Genomic DNA, 16,473 nt, shown 5'->3' with positions numbered 1-16,473 from the left:
AGGGCGCTCTTAGTACGTTCCGTCACGGATTCTCGATGTGAAGTCGGAATAAGAGGATTTTGGCTTTGGCGCTAGAATTTGGGCGCCCGAAGGTGTGGGTCCCCCTTGATCTGGCCCATGCGCAAGGCGGCCACCGAGCCATGAGACAGTTACGGACCCCTGCCGCTGTCAACTCTCATACACTTGCCAAGACCCGCGCCGGGGATTTTCTCCAAGGTCAAACATCATGCGGTCAGGGGTCAGCTACAACGTTCGGCGACTTGATCCATGATCGGACTGTCCCAAGATCCCAACCTGTAGGGTTCGGCACAGGATATGTGAGCCGATGCTGCACGCTTCGCCTATCGCTGGGCGCTGATCACTGATCCGCGATAGGTCCACCATGAGCATAGTAGAATCTTAGTATTGCCAGGGAACCATGATCCGCAGAAGGAAGCTGGGCCGCATCGCAGCATTTAAGCTTCTCTGCTACATCTTTCAGACAGTCACCGGTGAGGCTTAGCTACCCTCACCTCATTCGTCCATCCTCTTCAAAGTCAACCACCTCAACCGCCCTAATCGCTCGGCTCACTAACCCTGAGACAAAGACAAGATCGTGATTTGGAAGCATGATCTTTGTCATTCATCTCATTCTCTCTTGTCCTCAACCTCAGGATCCATCCAAGCTTTACCACCCCAGGTCAGATGAATGATCTGCAGCCACGCTGAATATCTGAGCGTCCAATGATTGGTGGTTAATGATCGTGCCTTGCATCGCCAATTTTTCGTGATCACTTGAGAATGTCGGACAATAATCCCCAAGGCGGCCCTGTCACAGATTCAAACTTGGTAGCACCGAGAAGCATCACTGAAACTCACATTACCTTGCCATAGATATGTCGTATTTCTTATGGGTAGGCTGTGTGTGAGATCATGGACTGGTGTGAATAGGGGCATCCGAACAAAGGAAACTAACGGCTTAATTGGGTCAGGGGAACACCCCCTGAAGAGCTTATCTCGTCCCTGAAAACCGGAATAGCACCTTGACAGCACCACCGTTGTGTTCTGCATGTGTGTTGACATTTGCAAACACTCCTTACATGGGATTCTTCGGTTTGCAAAAATCCCGTCCAATATGAACAGTGGTAGACAGGTATGGGTGCGCTGTCATCCTTGTACGAATACATGCGGAGAGGCGTGAAGTGACAATCCGCGGTTCTGGAAGCCACTGTGAGTGGTTTTATTCGACTAGACAGGGGTAAACGCTGTGACATGATTTCGAGCGTACTGAAGCAGCGTCTATGGCGTACTGGGTGCTTGGAAACCGGAGGAATCATGGACAGTTGCCACAGGCTCATATTCTGGGATCACACGAGTCTAGATGCCGCCTCAGACCCTTCGGCAGCATATCTCCCGTCTTCTTCCATTGCACTGCCCGGCGATCGTGACATCGCCGTGAGCTTGCCGTGAGATTGCAAATGGCGACGAACTTGGGACACCTTGAGGGCAATTGGAGCGATTCGGGGAGATTGAGTAGTATTATAGTACAGCTTTTGGTGTGCGGAATGAGTCTCATTTTACTCTGATGATAATCGGCGCGAGGGGACTTGGTCTCTGTCTCTTCATGATGAACATTACAGCTACGTTGTAATATCATCCTCTCCAGATTCTTAAGCCCGTTTTGTAACAATTCCTCCCTATCACTGTTCAAGAATTCTTCGCAACTCGACATTCCACTTCTCAGCCTTGGTGCCAAAGCGAGTTGACGACAATCAGATCAATGTAGCGACTACGCTCTTACCAAAATCATACCTACCTGACAACAAACCTCTTCTGCCTGAAGCCAGCATATCCCTTTCACTTATCTCGAGGCAGCTTGTAGGGAAAGCAAACCTAAGCATGCGACAAGACGTCCGCGATTCAGTATCCCGGGAACAGGAAGAGGTTTACAATATCAGCTACCTCGACGCCATTCAAAGGTATGAAAAGTGCATACTCGTTACCGACGGGTAGCAGTGTTTATTGCTTATCGAATAGGAACTGAAGTCAATAATCTCAACCCCGCTCCTCTTTCCTCTCACCTCCCGATACTTCAAAAACAGTCTCCGGTCTCCAAAATCTAGGACTTTGCTGCAGATTTCAGTACCCGACGTTACCCCCCGTTCGTCTTTCTTGTAACTGTGGTCCTGAACAGATGTGTCTATGCCTATCTTGCCCTGGGTCAAGTACCATTGTGTCAAAGGGGTTGTGAGGTCAGGTATAATCAGAAGTCCAAACGTATGGTTCAATTCATCAAGAGACTGAATCTTGTACTCTTTCAAGGAAGAGGGACAAGATAGGGATTATATAGCGGATACTGTTCGGTATCTCATCGGACCTTCTGTAGACCTAATGCACTGCCGTGACACATTGCTAGCCCCAACCGCAGTGTTTGCCAACTTCTAGCGAAGCTGCATCTGATTTCTTCACGAACTGTCGGAAGCCACACCAGCTTGCCACCAAGTCCACTGTCGGTCGGTGGCGAGCTACCATAGTAGGCCTGATTTGAACCAGATACATATACATGAGTAGCATACTGTCTTCAACACAGCCATAGGCACATTGAACCGTTGGTTACGACGAATGATATTAGCCTAGACTTGTCTGCAGACTACTTGACGAGAAGATGTGTAACCATATCTTCGAACATGATCTCAATTGATAGGAATCATGAGGTCTAGGTTTGCAAATTTGGTTGGATTTCCAATCTCTTGCTTTGCGACGTTTTTGAAGATAATCAACGATGTGGACTAGTTCTTCAAATACAGAGAACGCGACGGCCCTTTGTTCTTCTGGGCGCTAGAATCCTTGAGGCTCTTACTGCCCCCATACGCGTTGAATCTTATTTTGGCTTCGATTGCACAGTACATTCGCATGATACGATGGAAAGAACCGGACAAGGTCCCTTTTGGAAGTGCTCAACTTTAGAAACTTGGATGAATCGCCCATGAGGTTGATGACCTCGGTACAACTGTAAAAGGGAAGAGTTCGAATTTTCGAAATCGGAACTCATGCTTTGTTGAGACTTTACCGGTTGATGTTGAATTATGTGGACAAAAAACACCGTTGAAAGCATCAAGGTAAATGAAGCTGATGTGCATTCCGACGCAAAGGAGCATGATTCTGAGAGTCCGAAGCATTCGACGGGATAATTGAAACTTTCACGAGGTATATGCATGGGCAAGAAATTGGTACTTCAAAACGTGAACGCAAGGTATGGCAGGATGTAGTCGTGCTATTTCACTAGCTGTGCAAAGCGAGACGGCCCAAGCTTGTTCTCGAATGCCTTTCTATATTGCCAACTGGACATCAACGAGCAGTGAACCCGGCCAGGAACCTCGTGAGGGACAAGTCGGCCCTCTCATCGAGCATAGCCTGGCACTCGGGCGTTCTGCCTAGCCCTGTGACCGTGACCTCTCCAAGCGTACCGGCCGGTCGGTGTGGCAACTCCGATTTCGCGCATACGGGATCCATCCGGTACCATCGGTCTTGTGGTATCATATAGGCTCGCCGGCCTAATCAACATGCAGCCCCCCCAATACTTCAGTGATGTCCTTGTTGTCCTCTGTCCCGGTCTCCACCGCCGATCCTCTCGAGGGCTTCCAACATGACGACCGAGTTTCCGCGGATGACCTATTGGAGGCTAGTTAGTCGGCTGAACCAGGAGTGCAGACGTGAGAGGATTGGGTGTGAAACGTACAACCATGCCCAACCGTTCCTTCTCTCCACCAGCCTTCTCTTCGACGGCGTCGTCGAGGACAATGTTCAGGAAGACCTGGACGATATGTCAGCAACAACCGCTACAGCCACTACGCGGTAGCGTGATGTATGGTTAGGGTCCAGCACGTACATCGTATCCCCGGAGCACGCCAATGACCTTGCGGCTGCCGTTGAGCTGGACGAACAGCTTCTTGTCGAGGTACTGTTTCAGCCGTTGGTTAGCACGCCTTCACGGAGACGAACATGGGACGCTGGATTGTGCGGGACGGCTGCGACCGACCTTCTTCAGCTCTGGCTGGGCGGGAGCCATCTTGTGGTATGATACTGGAGAAAATTGGCAATGTCGAGGTGGGATGTTTCTTGTCGCGGACGGGAGATTCCAAGTCGGTCGCGACGCCAGGCGGGCGCAGGCTGGGCTACCTGGGAACCGCTGGGGCCGCTGGAGCCGCTGGAGCTACGGCGCTCAGCCTTGCCTAGAAGCTGCTAGCCTAAACCGACAATTTTCGATAAGTGCCTTGTTATCGATAAGTTGCGTTGGATGCCCGATAAGAAACCAGACGTCAACCTCGAGCTTCAGCGCCGCCTATGCTCACGAGCACAGCGGCCAACTCGGCAGCATACCATCACCATGAGTGCGTTTGGCGCCAAGCGGAAAGCCCGAAAGATCACCGTGCAGGATCAAGACGACGATGACGCCTCCGCGCCCTCGGTCGCTTCGCCCTCGGCATCCCAAGACTTCGACCAAGGGCCCGCGCTCCAGCCGACCTTCAAATCGCGGCCCTTCAAGCAGTCCTCACTGCGCAAGACCATCAACCTGTCCGACGACGGCCCCAAGGACTCGACCGAAGATGACGAAGACGGCGGTGCGCCACTGGTCGTACGGCCATCGCTCGGCGGGAGGAGTGCCTCATCCAAGATAAAGAAGCGCGCACCCAACTCGAAGCTGTCGTTCGGCGCAAGCACCGAGGCTGCTGGGGGGGATGACGACGCCATGATACTGGGAGGGGATGACTCCGATGCTAGGGACACGGCGGGCTCGGAAACCGGGGCTTACAAGAAAAAGGGGATCACAAGGAACAATCGCCTGCCCTTACGCTCCATGGAGACAGAAGAGGACCGGCCGCGCTACAGCAAGGAATATCTGTCCGAGTTGCAGAGCGCAACGCCAAACGCGCCGGCGGACATTGGGTCATTACAAATAGCGGAGGATGACGTGGAGATGTCTCTCGACCCCTCCGAGCTCGAGGGCGCGACTCTGGTTGAAACGGCGCCAGCAGCCGAGCCCACCGCCATTCTCACCGAGGCCCAGGTGCGCGAGAAGAAGGAGCGGCGCGCGCGGCTGGCTCAGCAGGCCGGGGCCGAGGACTTCATCTCGCTGTCGGACGACGACCGCGGCGCCGGCGAGTCGTACATGTCGGTGCTATCCAAGCGGCAGCCGCAGGCCCTCTCGCAGAAGAAGGAGAAGCGCCTGGTGGCCGACGACAACCTGGACGAGGACGACTCCTTCTTCGTCGAGGACGGCGGCCTGTCGCTGGGCTCCAAGGCCGAGCGGGCCGCCCGCCGCCAGAAGCGCGCCGACATGGCCTCCATGATCGCCACCGCCGAGGGCGCCGACGACGACGACACGTCGGACGACAGCGAGGCCGAGCGCCGGGCCGCCTACGAGGCCGCGCAGACGCGCGCCGGCATGGACGGGCTGGCCGACGAGCGCGAGCAGCAGCGCCGCCGGCTCGGGCTCCGCGACGGCGCCGGCCCCATGCCCACGCCCCCCAAGATCGCGCCGCTGCCCGACCTGAGCGTGCTGCTCGCCGCCTTCCAGGAGAAGATGGGCCGGCAGGAGGCCGAGCTGCGCGGGGCGCGGGCCCGCATCGAGGAGCTCCGGCGCGAGCGCGAGGGCATCGAGCGCCGCGAGCCCGAGGTCCCGCAGCTGCTCAACGAGGCCGGCGAGAGGTACCGGTCCCTGATGGGCGGCGACGTGGTGGTGCCGGAGGACGGGGGCGCGAACGGGACCGTGGCGGCCGCCAAATCGCTGCTGGATCAGGCCAAGTCGACGGATACCCCAGGCAGAGGGCTGGAGAGTCTGGGCACGACGCCTCTGCGACAGGTGGACCAGATGGAGATGTAAATTTATAACAAATGATACCCAATAGATGCACGTACCACGGAGAACGTCACGACGAGCGGGCCATAACCAGTGCGTATCTAGTGTTGACTTGTTTGATTCAGATGTTCTAAAGTAAAGAAAATACCTATCCACGACTCTCAGGGTCGAAATGCACGCCGTCCGCCGTTGGCCCTGGTATCCGTACACTATGATACACCAGCCTTATCCACTGAATACCGATGCTTACAACACGGCCACAAACCGCTTGACATCCGGCTGACGTCTATCCCAGCTCATGATACGAGCCCGTTGCGTCGGCCCGTTCGCTCTCTGCTATGATGCTCTCACTTGGACCCCCGCGAAACACCAGCTCCGATCACACCCGGCAGCTTCTCCTCGCCAACGCTGAACAGCAGGCTGATGCTGAACCCGACAGCACCGACCAAGAAGATGGTGAAGCCGGTGAAGATCCAAAAAGGGACGCTGACGTCCTGCTTCTGGCAGGCGGCGCCGCCCCACCACCACACGCTCTGACCGCCGACGCCGCCGTACGTCTTCTGGCAGTGACACGAGAAGCAGGCCGAGGCGGCATCCTTGCCGAACTTGTTGCGGCACTCGCCGTGGCCGCTGCACCCGCCCGTGGCGGTCTCGCAGGCGTTCAGGGAGGTGTAGCAGGCCTGGATGGGGCCCTTGGCGGCCACGAAGGGGTGCGGCTTGAAGGACTGGTCCTTGGCGGGGGAAGAGGTCGAGGACGAGGCGGCGGCGGCGGCGGCACCGGTGGCGGCAAAGTCGGCGGCCTCGTTGAAGACGTGCTCGATCTCGAACTCGCGGCGGCGAAGCTCGTCGGCGCCGGCGGGGACGAGGATGATGGCCGTCTCCATCTTCTCGGCCGCGGACTGCAGCTTGGCGATGCTCTGGGACAGAAGCTTGAGGTCCTTCTGGTCGTTGGCGGCGTCGTACTCGAGGTAGAGGACGGGGCCGTGTGTCCAGCACTTGCGGCTGGCGATATCGAGGGCGTCCTCGAGGGCGCATTGTTTCCTCGTCCACTGGGGCAGGTAGCTCGAGGGTAGGCGGCCGAGATGAGGAGCAGTGAAGGCGGGGCCATGGCTGGCGACGGCCTTCTTCAAGGCCTTGGTGTTGTCGCTCTCGGCGTTCCTGACCAGGACGACCAGCTGATGCGGGCCATGGCTGGCGGCGTCGGCGAACAGGCGCTGGGGGGTCTTGCCGAAACGGTGGATGGTGTGGTAGTCCTGCTCGTCGAGGTCGTCGCTCAGGGGTTGGTCGAGGCCGAGCCGCTGGTGCAGGATGGACTGGGCGACGAGGGAGGATATCGAGGGCGCGCTGCCGGGCTGTGAAGGGCGCGACTGGAGGATGTAGGCCTCAGCTTCTGGCGGGCTCGCCGAGACCAGGCCAGCGATGGCTGGTAGTAAGAAGCTGGCGAGCTTCATGGTGTGCAATGATGGATCCCTGGGGGCCGCTGGTGGGATGCCTAGAATGCGGACGTCGTCGAGCTATCACGATGCCCAAGCTGGAGGCCTTGGGGGGTGGGAGCTGCAGATGAGACGTAATGCTGGGTCTGGGGCTGGTCTGGGACCGTCGAGCTAGCTCTTGGGCCAACACGTGATGCGATGCACATCAGTTCCATCATGCGCCGTTCTCGAAGGCCGTACCGTACGTGTGTCAACCCGACGTTGCTCTTTCGCACGGTGCTGTCCACAACTCCAGGCTGGTCGTGGGGGGCCTCTCGCACGCCCTTACACGGCCTACATGGGCCTTTCTAGGGGCCATGGCTGTTTCCATCCAATACAGTCTGTACCACTCTGCTGGAACTGTGTGCTGTGGCAGTGTGGCCCGCTGGCCTTGGTCACTGTAGCTTGTGCCTTGTCTCCCTGCAGGTGTAACTAAACCGTACCTAGGTACCGACTCCTAGGCCTCGTCTGAGTCGCATACTGCCTAAGGTCACAGTTAACTACGTTTGCCCCCCCGTCAGAGTCACCCGCCCCGTCCTGCGCGGGCCTCAGTCGACGTGAGGCTGCGAGCCGCCTGACGCCCGCCATCACTTATTATCCACGAGCAATCTACCGTCACTGTCGCCGGGACTGAACTGCAATACACGGCTCGACCGGATGCATCTGTCCCGTCTCCAGTCATCCACCCCACTGTTGTAACCATCTGGCCACCGGAATCTGGCCCGGTTCCTGCGCCTGCCGGCCCATCCACTGCACCCGCCCGCCTGCTCGCATCTCGCTGGCCTCGTGCGTGCGTGCGCGCGTGCCCAGTTCCGTCCTTCGACATTACCTCCCACGCTGCCAGTCCATCGTTCCGCCAACCACCGCGATAGCCCTCGCCTCTAGGACGGCCGCCATTGCAGGCGTGCCGTAGCAACCCGCCACCATGTTGCGGCTGCTGCGCACGAAGCAGAACCTGTTCCGGCCCGGCGCGCGACGTCTTCCACCCAACGTTCGCCCCGGGCCCGACAGTATACAGCTGCAGCGCGTCAAGATACGCCGGAAGTGGTTCAGGCCCTGGATATTTCTCGGCTCCGCTGCCATCTACTACGCCTGCTACCAGATCTACACCACCTCCGTCTTCAGCATCCTGGGCAAGTGGCTCGATGAGCAGTATGCCAACATGTCCGCCAAGGAGCGGAAACTGCTGGAGAAGGAGATCGAGGAGACCGACGCTTCCTTCTTCATCCCGCTTCCCGGCACCACCCACATGATCGAGCCGAGGCCGTACAGGGGCTCCGATCCCGAGTGGAAGCAGTTTGCCCAGCTGAGTCGCGACCCCAAACAGATCACCGACGTCAAATATACCCTGGCCCAGTATGTGCGCAAGGCTATTGAGGGGCATCCCATCATCTCCCGGGACTTTGGCAAGGACTGGAAGCTCACGAGGACCTGGTTCGATGTCAACTATCCTCAACGGCCGCCCCCTACATTCGAGCGCCAAGGGTAAGGAAGAACCGCCGCGTTCCACTCTGCTGTCTAGAGCCTGCATGCTAACGCCTGATCAGGATATGCTGGGATGACGACGGTATCTCGATTGCGACCCAACCCGTCGACTCTGCCACTGTTTTCAAGCTACAGCGAACCCTCATGCCCACCGCCGCCACCCTGTCCCTGTGGAGCTTCAGCACCACTCTCGCCAAACACAACTTTTGGACCATGGCCAAGTATTTGGGTTATGATGCCAAACCGGATCCCTCCTCCCAGCTCGAGCAAACATTGGACCGGCTGCGCCAACACATCGGGAAAACCCAGTCCAGGCCCCCTCCCCCCGTCCCGGATACGAACTCGCTCGAGTCCAAGTCGGCAGAGACGAAAGACTTGGCACCCACGACAAAACGGCAGACAGCCGACGGCGCCGCCGCAGGCTCCACTCCCTCTGCGCCACCGCCAGAAGGCACGGCTCAGGAGGCATCCGGCAAGGGGTTTCCGCAGGCGATCAGGCCCTTCTCCAGGCCCGCGCCAGAAGGCTCCGAGCAGAAAATCCCCAGCGCCAAGGATATATACGGCGTCAAAGAAGTATCGGCGACTACTACTGGCGCATGGCAGGCCATGAGACAGAAATTCCGGAGGGTGTGGCGCCCAGTCAGGCCCTTCCCACCCCGAGGATCAGTCGAATTCCGCGGCCTTGTGGAGGTGGCAAGTTCAAAGGCCTCGATCGTGGTGGACGTGCAAGCTTTCTACGATCCCAAATCTCAAACCATTGATACAAAAACCATGGTCTTGGGCCTACGGACGTTGAAGCCGAGGCAGATGGCGCCAGCGAGGTGATGTCGGAGAACGACTCCCGGTATATGGTTTATATATAAGATCTCGGATCACGACGTATCCCGTTTACTATTCGGTTACGACTCCGACCTGGGCAATGAGGAGTGGTCAAGAGAGAACGCCAGCTATATGGTACGAAGAATAAGGTGCAACGACGCTGAGGGTGGTTGCACATGAGTGCGTGACCTCGGCAGCATTTTGCAGTCTTGAGGAGAAGTGGACTACATGTTCGACTGGGGGGGGTGGCTTAGAGAGCACACAGTGAATCTACTTCGTGAGAAGGATGATGCTGCTGAGCAGGAGCAGAGTCGCGGCCCCTGTCTCTCGATCTGGACATGGATATCAGACGAGTTTCAAACGACTCGACCAGGGCACCTCTCATAGATCGGTATTCTGGCAGCGCTTGCTTTTGTTGTCGATTAGGATAGATCAAGCGAGCGACCTTCGATGGGACGCTAGAGAGATACACCATACATTGACTTGCAGCCAACCCAAGGCGAAAGTGAGCATTCCATGGGCAAAAGATTGTCCTTTTTCATCGATAATGTGCCCCGACGTAAAGTCATTTCAATGAGCCGCACCTATGTGGCACAAGCCGCGGGGAAGAATTGGCATGCTTTCTGCAGGCTGTATGTACCCTTGGAACGGTTTCATGCATCCCTTGCAGCCTGGAGCACCGGCTGCCCAGCTCTCCACCGAGAGGGCCACCATCATTCTGTACACTCATCAACCTGCGAAAAAGTCCAACGGTCTTGCGCAGGTTCTCTTCAATCTATTTTTACGCTTACACCCAGTTCTCAACAGTAAGTCAAGGCTATGGAGCCTGCAAGTGCGGCGGGCGACGATGCAGCACCCGTGACTCTCGCTGAGCAGCTGGGAGCCCGAGAGGTCCACCCGCAACGCCAGTCCCCCCTATACGGCCGCATCCCGGCCGAGCTCCGCGACCACATCTTCCGCTACGCGCTGGAGGAGTTCTGTCCGCCCGAGGCCCAGGCTCGCCTCCCCACCTTCTCCGCGCGCTGCTATCGCCATGGAGAAGAGCCCCCGTCCACGCCCGAGTACCTCACGGCCATCGGCGACGGCCAGGAGGTCCGGTATGCTGGCCGGCGCCGCCGCGAAACCCGCCGCGGCTACGACTGGGTCCGCCCCGACTGCCCCGAGCCGACGGCCGTCGCCGTGGCGCTGCTGGCCACCTGCCGCGCCGTCTACCTCGAGACGCACGCGCTGCCGCTGATGCTGCGGGAGCACCGCTTCTACCTGGAGCGGGGCCCGCCCCACGGCGTCGGCTCGGTCGCGGGGCTGCGGGCGTATTTCGAGGAGGCGCTGAGCGGGCCGGCCCCGGTGCGCGGCCTGCGGCAGCGCGACCTCGTGCGGTCCGTCCGCTTCTTCGTGCAGCTGTTCTGGCTCGAGGACGCCAACGCGCCCTACCACTTCTGGCACCTCGCGACCGCGACGCCGTGGCTGCGCCCCGTCGAGCGCCTGCGCATCACGGTGCGCCGCGCCGACTGGTGGCACTGGGAGAGCAACACCCTCCCCGCCATCAACCCGTTCCGCGGCACGGCCGGCAACGCGCGCATGCACCAGGACATGCGGGCGGGCGACGGCAACCATCCGTTCGCGGACCGCGTCTGGGGCCTGGCGTTTCAGCACATGCCCAACCTGCAGACCCTGGTCATGGACTTTGAGACCTCGGAGGACCTCAAGGCCGAGCTCGACGACATCCTGCGGTGGGCCGTCAAGTGGCGGCTGCCGCTTTCGGGTGGCCGCTTCCTCAGCGCGGCGGGCCAGCCCGTCGAGATGATGCGATGGCGTGGGAGCGACTACCACTGGAGTGACTACAGCCCGCGCGACTACCGCAGTGCCACACATAGAGAGAACGACGAACCCCATGGGTTCGGCCCGCGTCTGTACACCGGGACGGTCACGTGGACAGCTTGCTCGGAAGAGCCAGTCAGGTCGGGTGAGGAGGGAGGCGGGCGACAGGAAGCAAGCGAGCGCTAAGGCTGGGGAAGCTGTATCTTTCATAATATAATACAGAGTGGAAACCAGACCTCCCAGCGTCGTTTCAATTGCCACACACAAGTCTTATGCCTTGGTATGTGGCCAGCTTACTGGGCACCGCCGGTACCCTGTCCGGCGTTCCACTCCATGCCTTTCGCCGATTCAACCCAGGTATACCAATCAACCTCGCTGTCAAGATCCATGTTGATATCCATCGCGTCGACATCCAAGTTCTCGAAGACGTTCACCGTCGGATCGGTATCAGCCCATAACCAGGGGGCCGCACTACGGCCGTCACCCCACTCCATCGCATAGGACAGCCCTGCAGTTGCTGGTTGGCTGAACGGCGTCGTGCTGTGATAGGGCATCGAAGGCGCCATGTCCACACCGGAGACAGACGCGACTGGACTTGGTCCAGCAGATATGAATTCTGGCTGGAGTTTGGCATTTGTGAATTGAGGGTCGCCCAGGTATTGGGGCTGGAGGCCGCGCTGAGCCTGACCTGCAGGCATTTCTCGAGATGAGCTTGATATTGCAGAGCCCTCTCTGGTTGGTTGTCCAGCTGACAATGCGTTATTCCCAATGTGCTGATTCTCAAGTATCAACCTACGCCACTTCTCACGGAAGAGATCAGCGGCGGCCTCAGCAGAGTAGGGTGGCGCGACTGCGGGTACCGGATGTTCGCGGTCCATGGCCTCCAGCTTCTGCACACTCCACGATTCGCCACGCAGCCTATCCATCTCAGTAATGCGATGTTTTTGGGCTTTTGCCATCAACTTGCGCAACGGCACCCAGATGCGTAGATTCTTGTCCACGTTTGATTGGGCCGGGATCAGCCACGGGCTTTGCAGAGCAGACCAGGCGCGCTCGACGGTGGGCGACCACGGGCGGTTAGATACCTCGATCAAGATGTAGACGATCGCGTACCAGTGGGTATATGTCTGGAAAATCCATCGCCAGTGGCGGACAGCCTGTTCCGCGTTCAACGCATGATTATGCTCAGCGATCTCGATAGCTGCCACGAGCAGTTTGTTCCTCATCTCGTCGGAGGAGTGTGCGTCCGGTGCCGAGAACAGGACAGGCATGTGTGTCAGAAGTGTCATCTTCGCAATGACTAGCCGCACTATAACAAAGCCGGCCCAGTATAACATATTTCCCTCCTTATCTAAGTACTGGCCGCACACACGTTCTAGGATCTCGAACATTGCATTCGAAAGAACATCAACGTCCCCTAAATTGCCATCTTTAAGACCGGTCGCTGCCATACGCCGGGCAATCATATTCATCTCGGACCACACAATCGAGAAGCTCGAATCAGTGAGCCCCTCCCGTGCCGTCGGGAAAGTTTTTATGTCCGGGCCTAAGTCCTCGTCGTTAATGTTTGTGGGTATCTTGGTGTCAAAACTCCCGTCAATGATGGTCATGTCGGTTCCCTGGTCCTCCGACGAGCGTGTATCAATATTGCAGAGCGCCCACCAGATGCGTCTACGCATCTCAACCTCGAAGGGTGAAAGGTCAGGGAAATTTGTGCCATCGCGATGCAGTCCGAGAGCTTGCGCCATGCGAATAACTAAACCTGTCATCATCCAGACAAATCTCGGGCTATCATGCCGACGGCTGAGCATGAGGAAAATCACGAATGCCTGAACTAATTCTGTGTCAGGCACATTCAGGAAGTCCGCTTTAGCAAGTGCATGCTCTAGTCCAAGGCGGTACTTCATATTGAGGTCGGCCTTGGTGGAACCAAAATTGCCCAAAACCTAGGTGAATGAAATGAGTTGGCTGCCCTTCGTTATATCAAAGGCAAAAGTTCAGTGGGACTCACATCTTCGTCTTCCATTGATGTGATTGCGGCGTAGTAGATCGAAAACATCAAAGCTTGATTTGCGAGTGTCTTGTTTGAGGCATCATTGCCACGTGAATACCGAGCCATCTTCCTTATCGTGGGCATGTGTACTATCTGAGCCACAGCGTTGACGTTCTCTGAGAATATATCCAGAAGGAATGGGACTTGTGAGGGAAGGGGTTCGAAGTCACGCAGATCGGGTCCATTCGCATTGAGGTTGTGCCGGAATAAGAAGGCATGGCGCTCTGCTGGCGTCCGGTCCAGTTCCTGGGTCGAAGATGTTTTCCCCGGGGACGACTCGTCGTCTTCTGAACTGTCGGAATCATCGCCAGGGATGCCTCGAGTGTCCATCTTGAGTCCGTGGAGCTAAACAAGTGTTGGCCAAGGTTGAAGCAGAGCATAGCGAGCGGGTACACCTACCTCATCATTCACACGCGACCAAAAGCCACTACTCACATAACGGCTTCGGCTGGGATCATTGATGACCATCCTCCCAAACTGCTTCTGAATACTACTAGACCCTGGGCCAGATGGAGCAGCTGCATGGTCTGCATCGCGGCCATGTGCCGAGTTGCCTGGCGAGTTACCCTCGGAACCGGCGTTGGATTGCGCAGCTGAGTGGGCTTGTTCCAGCTGGCCACTGAGCTCCTTGACAAGCCCCTCGAGGTTTCGCAGCCTCTCCATTACCTGAGCCGTAGCCGGATCGGCATCGCTGCCCGCTTTAGCGCCTGCGGCGGCATTGCTGGTGATGCGCTCAAGACGCCGGGCCCAGCGCGGAGGGCGGTCGGCAGACGGGAAGACGCAGGGAATATTGGCCCGGCGGCAGTTTGCGCATGGCGACTCTTTATTGCAGCGAACCTTCCGAGACCTGCATACCACACAACTCCGCAATTTTGGCGGCGCGGGTGCGGTGGTTGTACTGCTTGGTGGCGCGGAGGACGTCGCGTTTCCCTCGGCGCCTGACACCGAGCTGGCCGCGCCAGGCGCACCCGCCGCCGAAGCGACCCCGGATGGCGACTGTGGCATTGAGACCGCTACTCAGCCGGCTCCCCAGAGACCTAGCCAAGAATAGGTTCTGTGGATTTTCAACCTTGATCTGCTCAATACCCGGAAGACTGTTTGTCGTTCAGACTGGAAATGCCTTGCGAGCAGAGTGACCGACTGCCCGTTGCTAACACCAAGCTGACTCCATGCGTGACACTGAATCCTTCTAACCTGGGCGTCGAAGTATCCCACCATCTTCGGCCTAGCCCCAGGCGGATGCTCTATGTACCCACGTACCTGTAAGCGTGTAGCTGAGGCTGATGAGCTAGGTCCGTTTCCAGGCTTGTCGACTCGGCCCAGCCCCGCGAATCCTGGCCGAAAAAAGAGCGAGCAAGACAGGTTGGCACCAAGCCAAGGGGGCCCGCACAGAACGACCAGCCCAAGTGTTGCGCCCATGCGAGAAAGCTGACATGCAGGAGGCGCCTCGCGTTCGTACTGTCGCTTGTTCTCGGTCGACTAGATGTCCCCTTCGGCCCAACTTCGACAGCTGGGTAGACCCTCCATAGTCGACAGCGATGAAGATAAAATGATGAGACCACGCAGCTTCAAAGCATGAATCAAACACCAACATACAGCCAAGCTTCCAACTACTTATCCAAGCATTTAAAGATCATCATTGACCCAACGCGAAATTCCTCAGACCAACTAAAGCAATCACATCAATACCAAATACAATGGCTTCCAGCACCAGCACCAGCACCGAGACCGTTGCGTTCTTCGGCGCCAGCGGCGGAGTGGGTCTGACAGCGCTGCAGGACACCCTTGCAACCGGCCGAAACTGCATCGCTCTCTGCCGCACCCCTTCCAAGCTTACAGACATCCTGCAGCCAGCTTCATATCCGAATTTGAAGGTGGTGCAAGGCAACGCCCACGATGTGGCAGCTCTGTCGCAATGTCTACTGGCTTCGCCCGGCAGGCTCGTGGATACTGTAGTCACAACGATCGGTGCCAAGTTGTCCGGGATGACCATCGATGACCCACAAGTCTGCCAAAAAGGCATGTCTGCTCTGGTCGAGGCCCTTGCCCAGCTTCGTCGGGATGGTGCCACAGGGAAGCCACACATCATTGCCTGTAGCACCACCGGCATGTCGCGCTTCGGCCGGGACATCCCCATCGCCATGATGCCCATGTACCATTTCATGCTCAAGGTTCCCCACAAGGACAAGATCATCATGGAGGACCGCTTGGTAGCGAGCGGTGAGAACTACACCATCGTCCGCCCGAGCTTTATGGTTGGTCCCGAAGGCTTCAAGATGAAGCCGATCCGTGTGGGCATCGAAGACCCCAAGACTGGGCGGGAGACCGAGGCCATCGGCTATGCTATTAGCAAAGAAGATGCTGGGCGGTGGGTGGCACAGAATCTGGTGCTGGACCGTCCAGCACAGTACAACAACAAGATTGTGTCCATCACTTATTAGAAGAAGGAGATTCCTATTAGGTCGGCACTCGGGGAGAACTGTAGTTTCTTATGTGTAGCACGGACTATGTAGGGGTGGCTTCCTGGTTTTGTTGCACATGACTCCTTATAGAATTGATATCCTTTTGTTTCGATAGACTACCAAATATTCACTGCTTACTCCACGGACTTACTATACTGCACTATATTTAAATCTCTGTGCGGTGAATGAAAAGTTATGAAAGTGATTAATTTATAACATTCAGATACGATAGTCTCAGTGTACCTAAGTCAGTCACATCCGGTTCACTTCTCGGCTCTCACAGGAGCGGGTCCCCTACCTCTTCCGGGTTTTGTCTGCGCCAGTGACAAGGCAACAGTGTGATGCTTTGGAAGAATGTACTACAGTCCTAATGCAAGGAGCGATCTCCTTCCTCTAAGTCCGAGTATGGAAAGCCAATTCAGAAGATTGACTTTATGATTTTTCCTTTTTTAGAAAGTTGAAAGCGTACTCCAGGTCCGTGATGTCGGAATCCCATGCATCGCAGACTTGTGAGACATCTTAGTG

General features: G+C 57.2%; 7 protein-coding genes across 7 annotated transcripts; 4 read left to right on the top strand and 3 right to left on the bottom strand.

Annotated features, from left to right (window-relative positions):
* Window positions 1–3,561: 3,561 nt before the first annotated feature.
* Window positions 3,562–4,048, bottom strand: JN550_012074 (uncharacterized protein; the record flags this gene model as incomplete). Its single annotated transcript, XM_049310510.1, has 4 exons — window positions 3,562–3,651; window positions 3,719–3,793; window positions 3,869–3,940; window positions 4,019–4,048. 4 exons carry the CDS (start codon window positions 4,046–4,048, stop codon window positions 3,562–3,564), a joined length of 267 nt encoding a protein of 88 aa, XP_049165906.1.
* Window positions 4,049–4,366: 318 nt separating this feature from the next.
* JN550_012073 (uncharacterized protein) lies at window positions 4,367–5,863 on the top strand (the record flags this gene model as incomplete). Its single annotated transcript, XM_049310509.1, has 1 exon — window positions 4,367–5,863. The coding sequence occupies one exon, from the start codon at window positions 4,367–4,369 to the stop codon at window positions 5,861–5,863; it is 1,497 nt and encodes a 498-aa protein (XP_049165905.1).
* Window positions 5,864–6,186: 323 nt separating this feature from the next.
* On the bottom strand, window positions 6,187–7,290 carry JN550_012072 (uncharacterized protein; the record flags this gene model as incomplete). The annotated part of the gene is made up of 1 exon (XM_049310508.1): window positions 6,187–7,290. One exon carries the CDS (start codon window positions 7,288–7,290, stop codon window positions 6,187–6,189), a length of 1,104 nt encoding a protein of 367 aa, XP_049165904.1.
* A 946-nt stretch (window positions 7,291–8,236) lies between these two features.
* Window positions 8,237–9,621, top strand: JN550_012071 (uncharacterized protein; the record flags this gene model as incomplete). Its single annotated transcript, XM_049310507.1, has 2 exons — window positions 8,237–8,796; window positions 8,859–9,621. The coding sequence occupies 2 exons, from the start codon at window positions 8,237–8,239 to the stop codon at window positions 9,619–9,621; spliced, it is 1,323 nt and encodes a 440-aa protein (XP_049165903.1).
* Window positions 9,622–10,434: 813 nt separating this feature from the next.
* Window positions 10,435–11,619, top strand: JN550_012070 (uncharacterized protein; the record flags this gene model as incomplete). The annotated part of the gene is made up of 1 exon (XM_049310506.1): window positions 10,435–11,619. One exon carries the CDS (start codon window positions 10,435–10,437, stop codon window positions 11,617–11,619), a length of 1,185 nt encoding a protein of 394 aa, XP_049165902.1.
* Window positions 11,620–11,726: 107 nt separating this feature from the next.
* On the bottom strand, window positions 11,727–14,491 carry JN550_012069 (uncharacterized protein; the record flags this gene model as incomplete). Its single annotated transcript, XM_049310505.1, has 3 exons — window positions 11,727–13,379; window positions 13,445–13,831; window positions 13,922–14,491. The coding sequence occupies 3 exons, from the start codon at window positions 14,489–14,491 to the stop codon at window positions 11,727–11,729; spliced, it is 2,610 nt and encodes an 869-aa protein (XP_049165901.1).
* A 692-nt stretch (window positions 14,492–15,183) lies between these two features.
* Window positions 15,184–15,927, top strand: JN550_012068 (uncharacterized protein; the record flags this gene model as incomplete). The annotated part of the gene is made up of 1 exon (XM_049310504.1): window positions 15,184–15,927. The coding sequence occupies one exon, from the start codon at window positions 15,184–15,186 to the stop codon at window positions 15,925–15,927; it is 744 nt and encodes a 247-aa protein (XP_049165900.1).
* Window positions 15,928–16,473: the final 546 nt, after the last annotated feature.

This window comes from Neoarthrinium moseri (genome assembly GCF_022829205.1).
Source record: "Neoarthrinium moseri strain CBS 164.80 chromosome Unknown scaffold79_Wmoseri_CBS_16480, whole genome shotgun sequence".
Taxonomy (NCBI): Eukaryota; Fungi; Ascomycota; class Sordariomycetes; order Amphisphaeriales; family Apiosporaceae; genus Neoarthrinium; species Neoarthrinium moseri.
The sequence above is the reverse complement of the archived record's forward strand: the minus strand, read 5'-3'. Positions and strand labels throughout refer to the sequence as shown.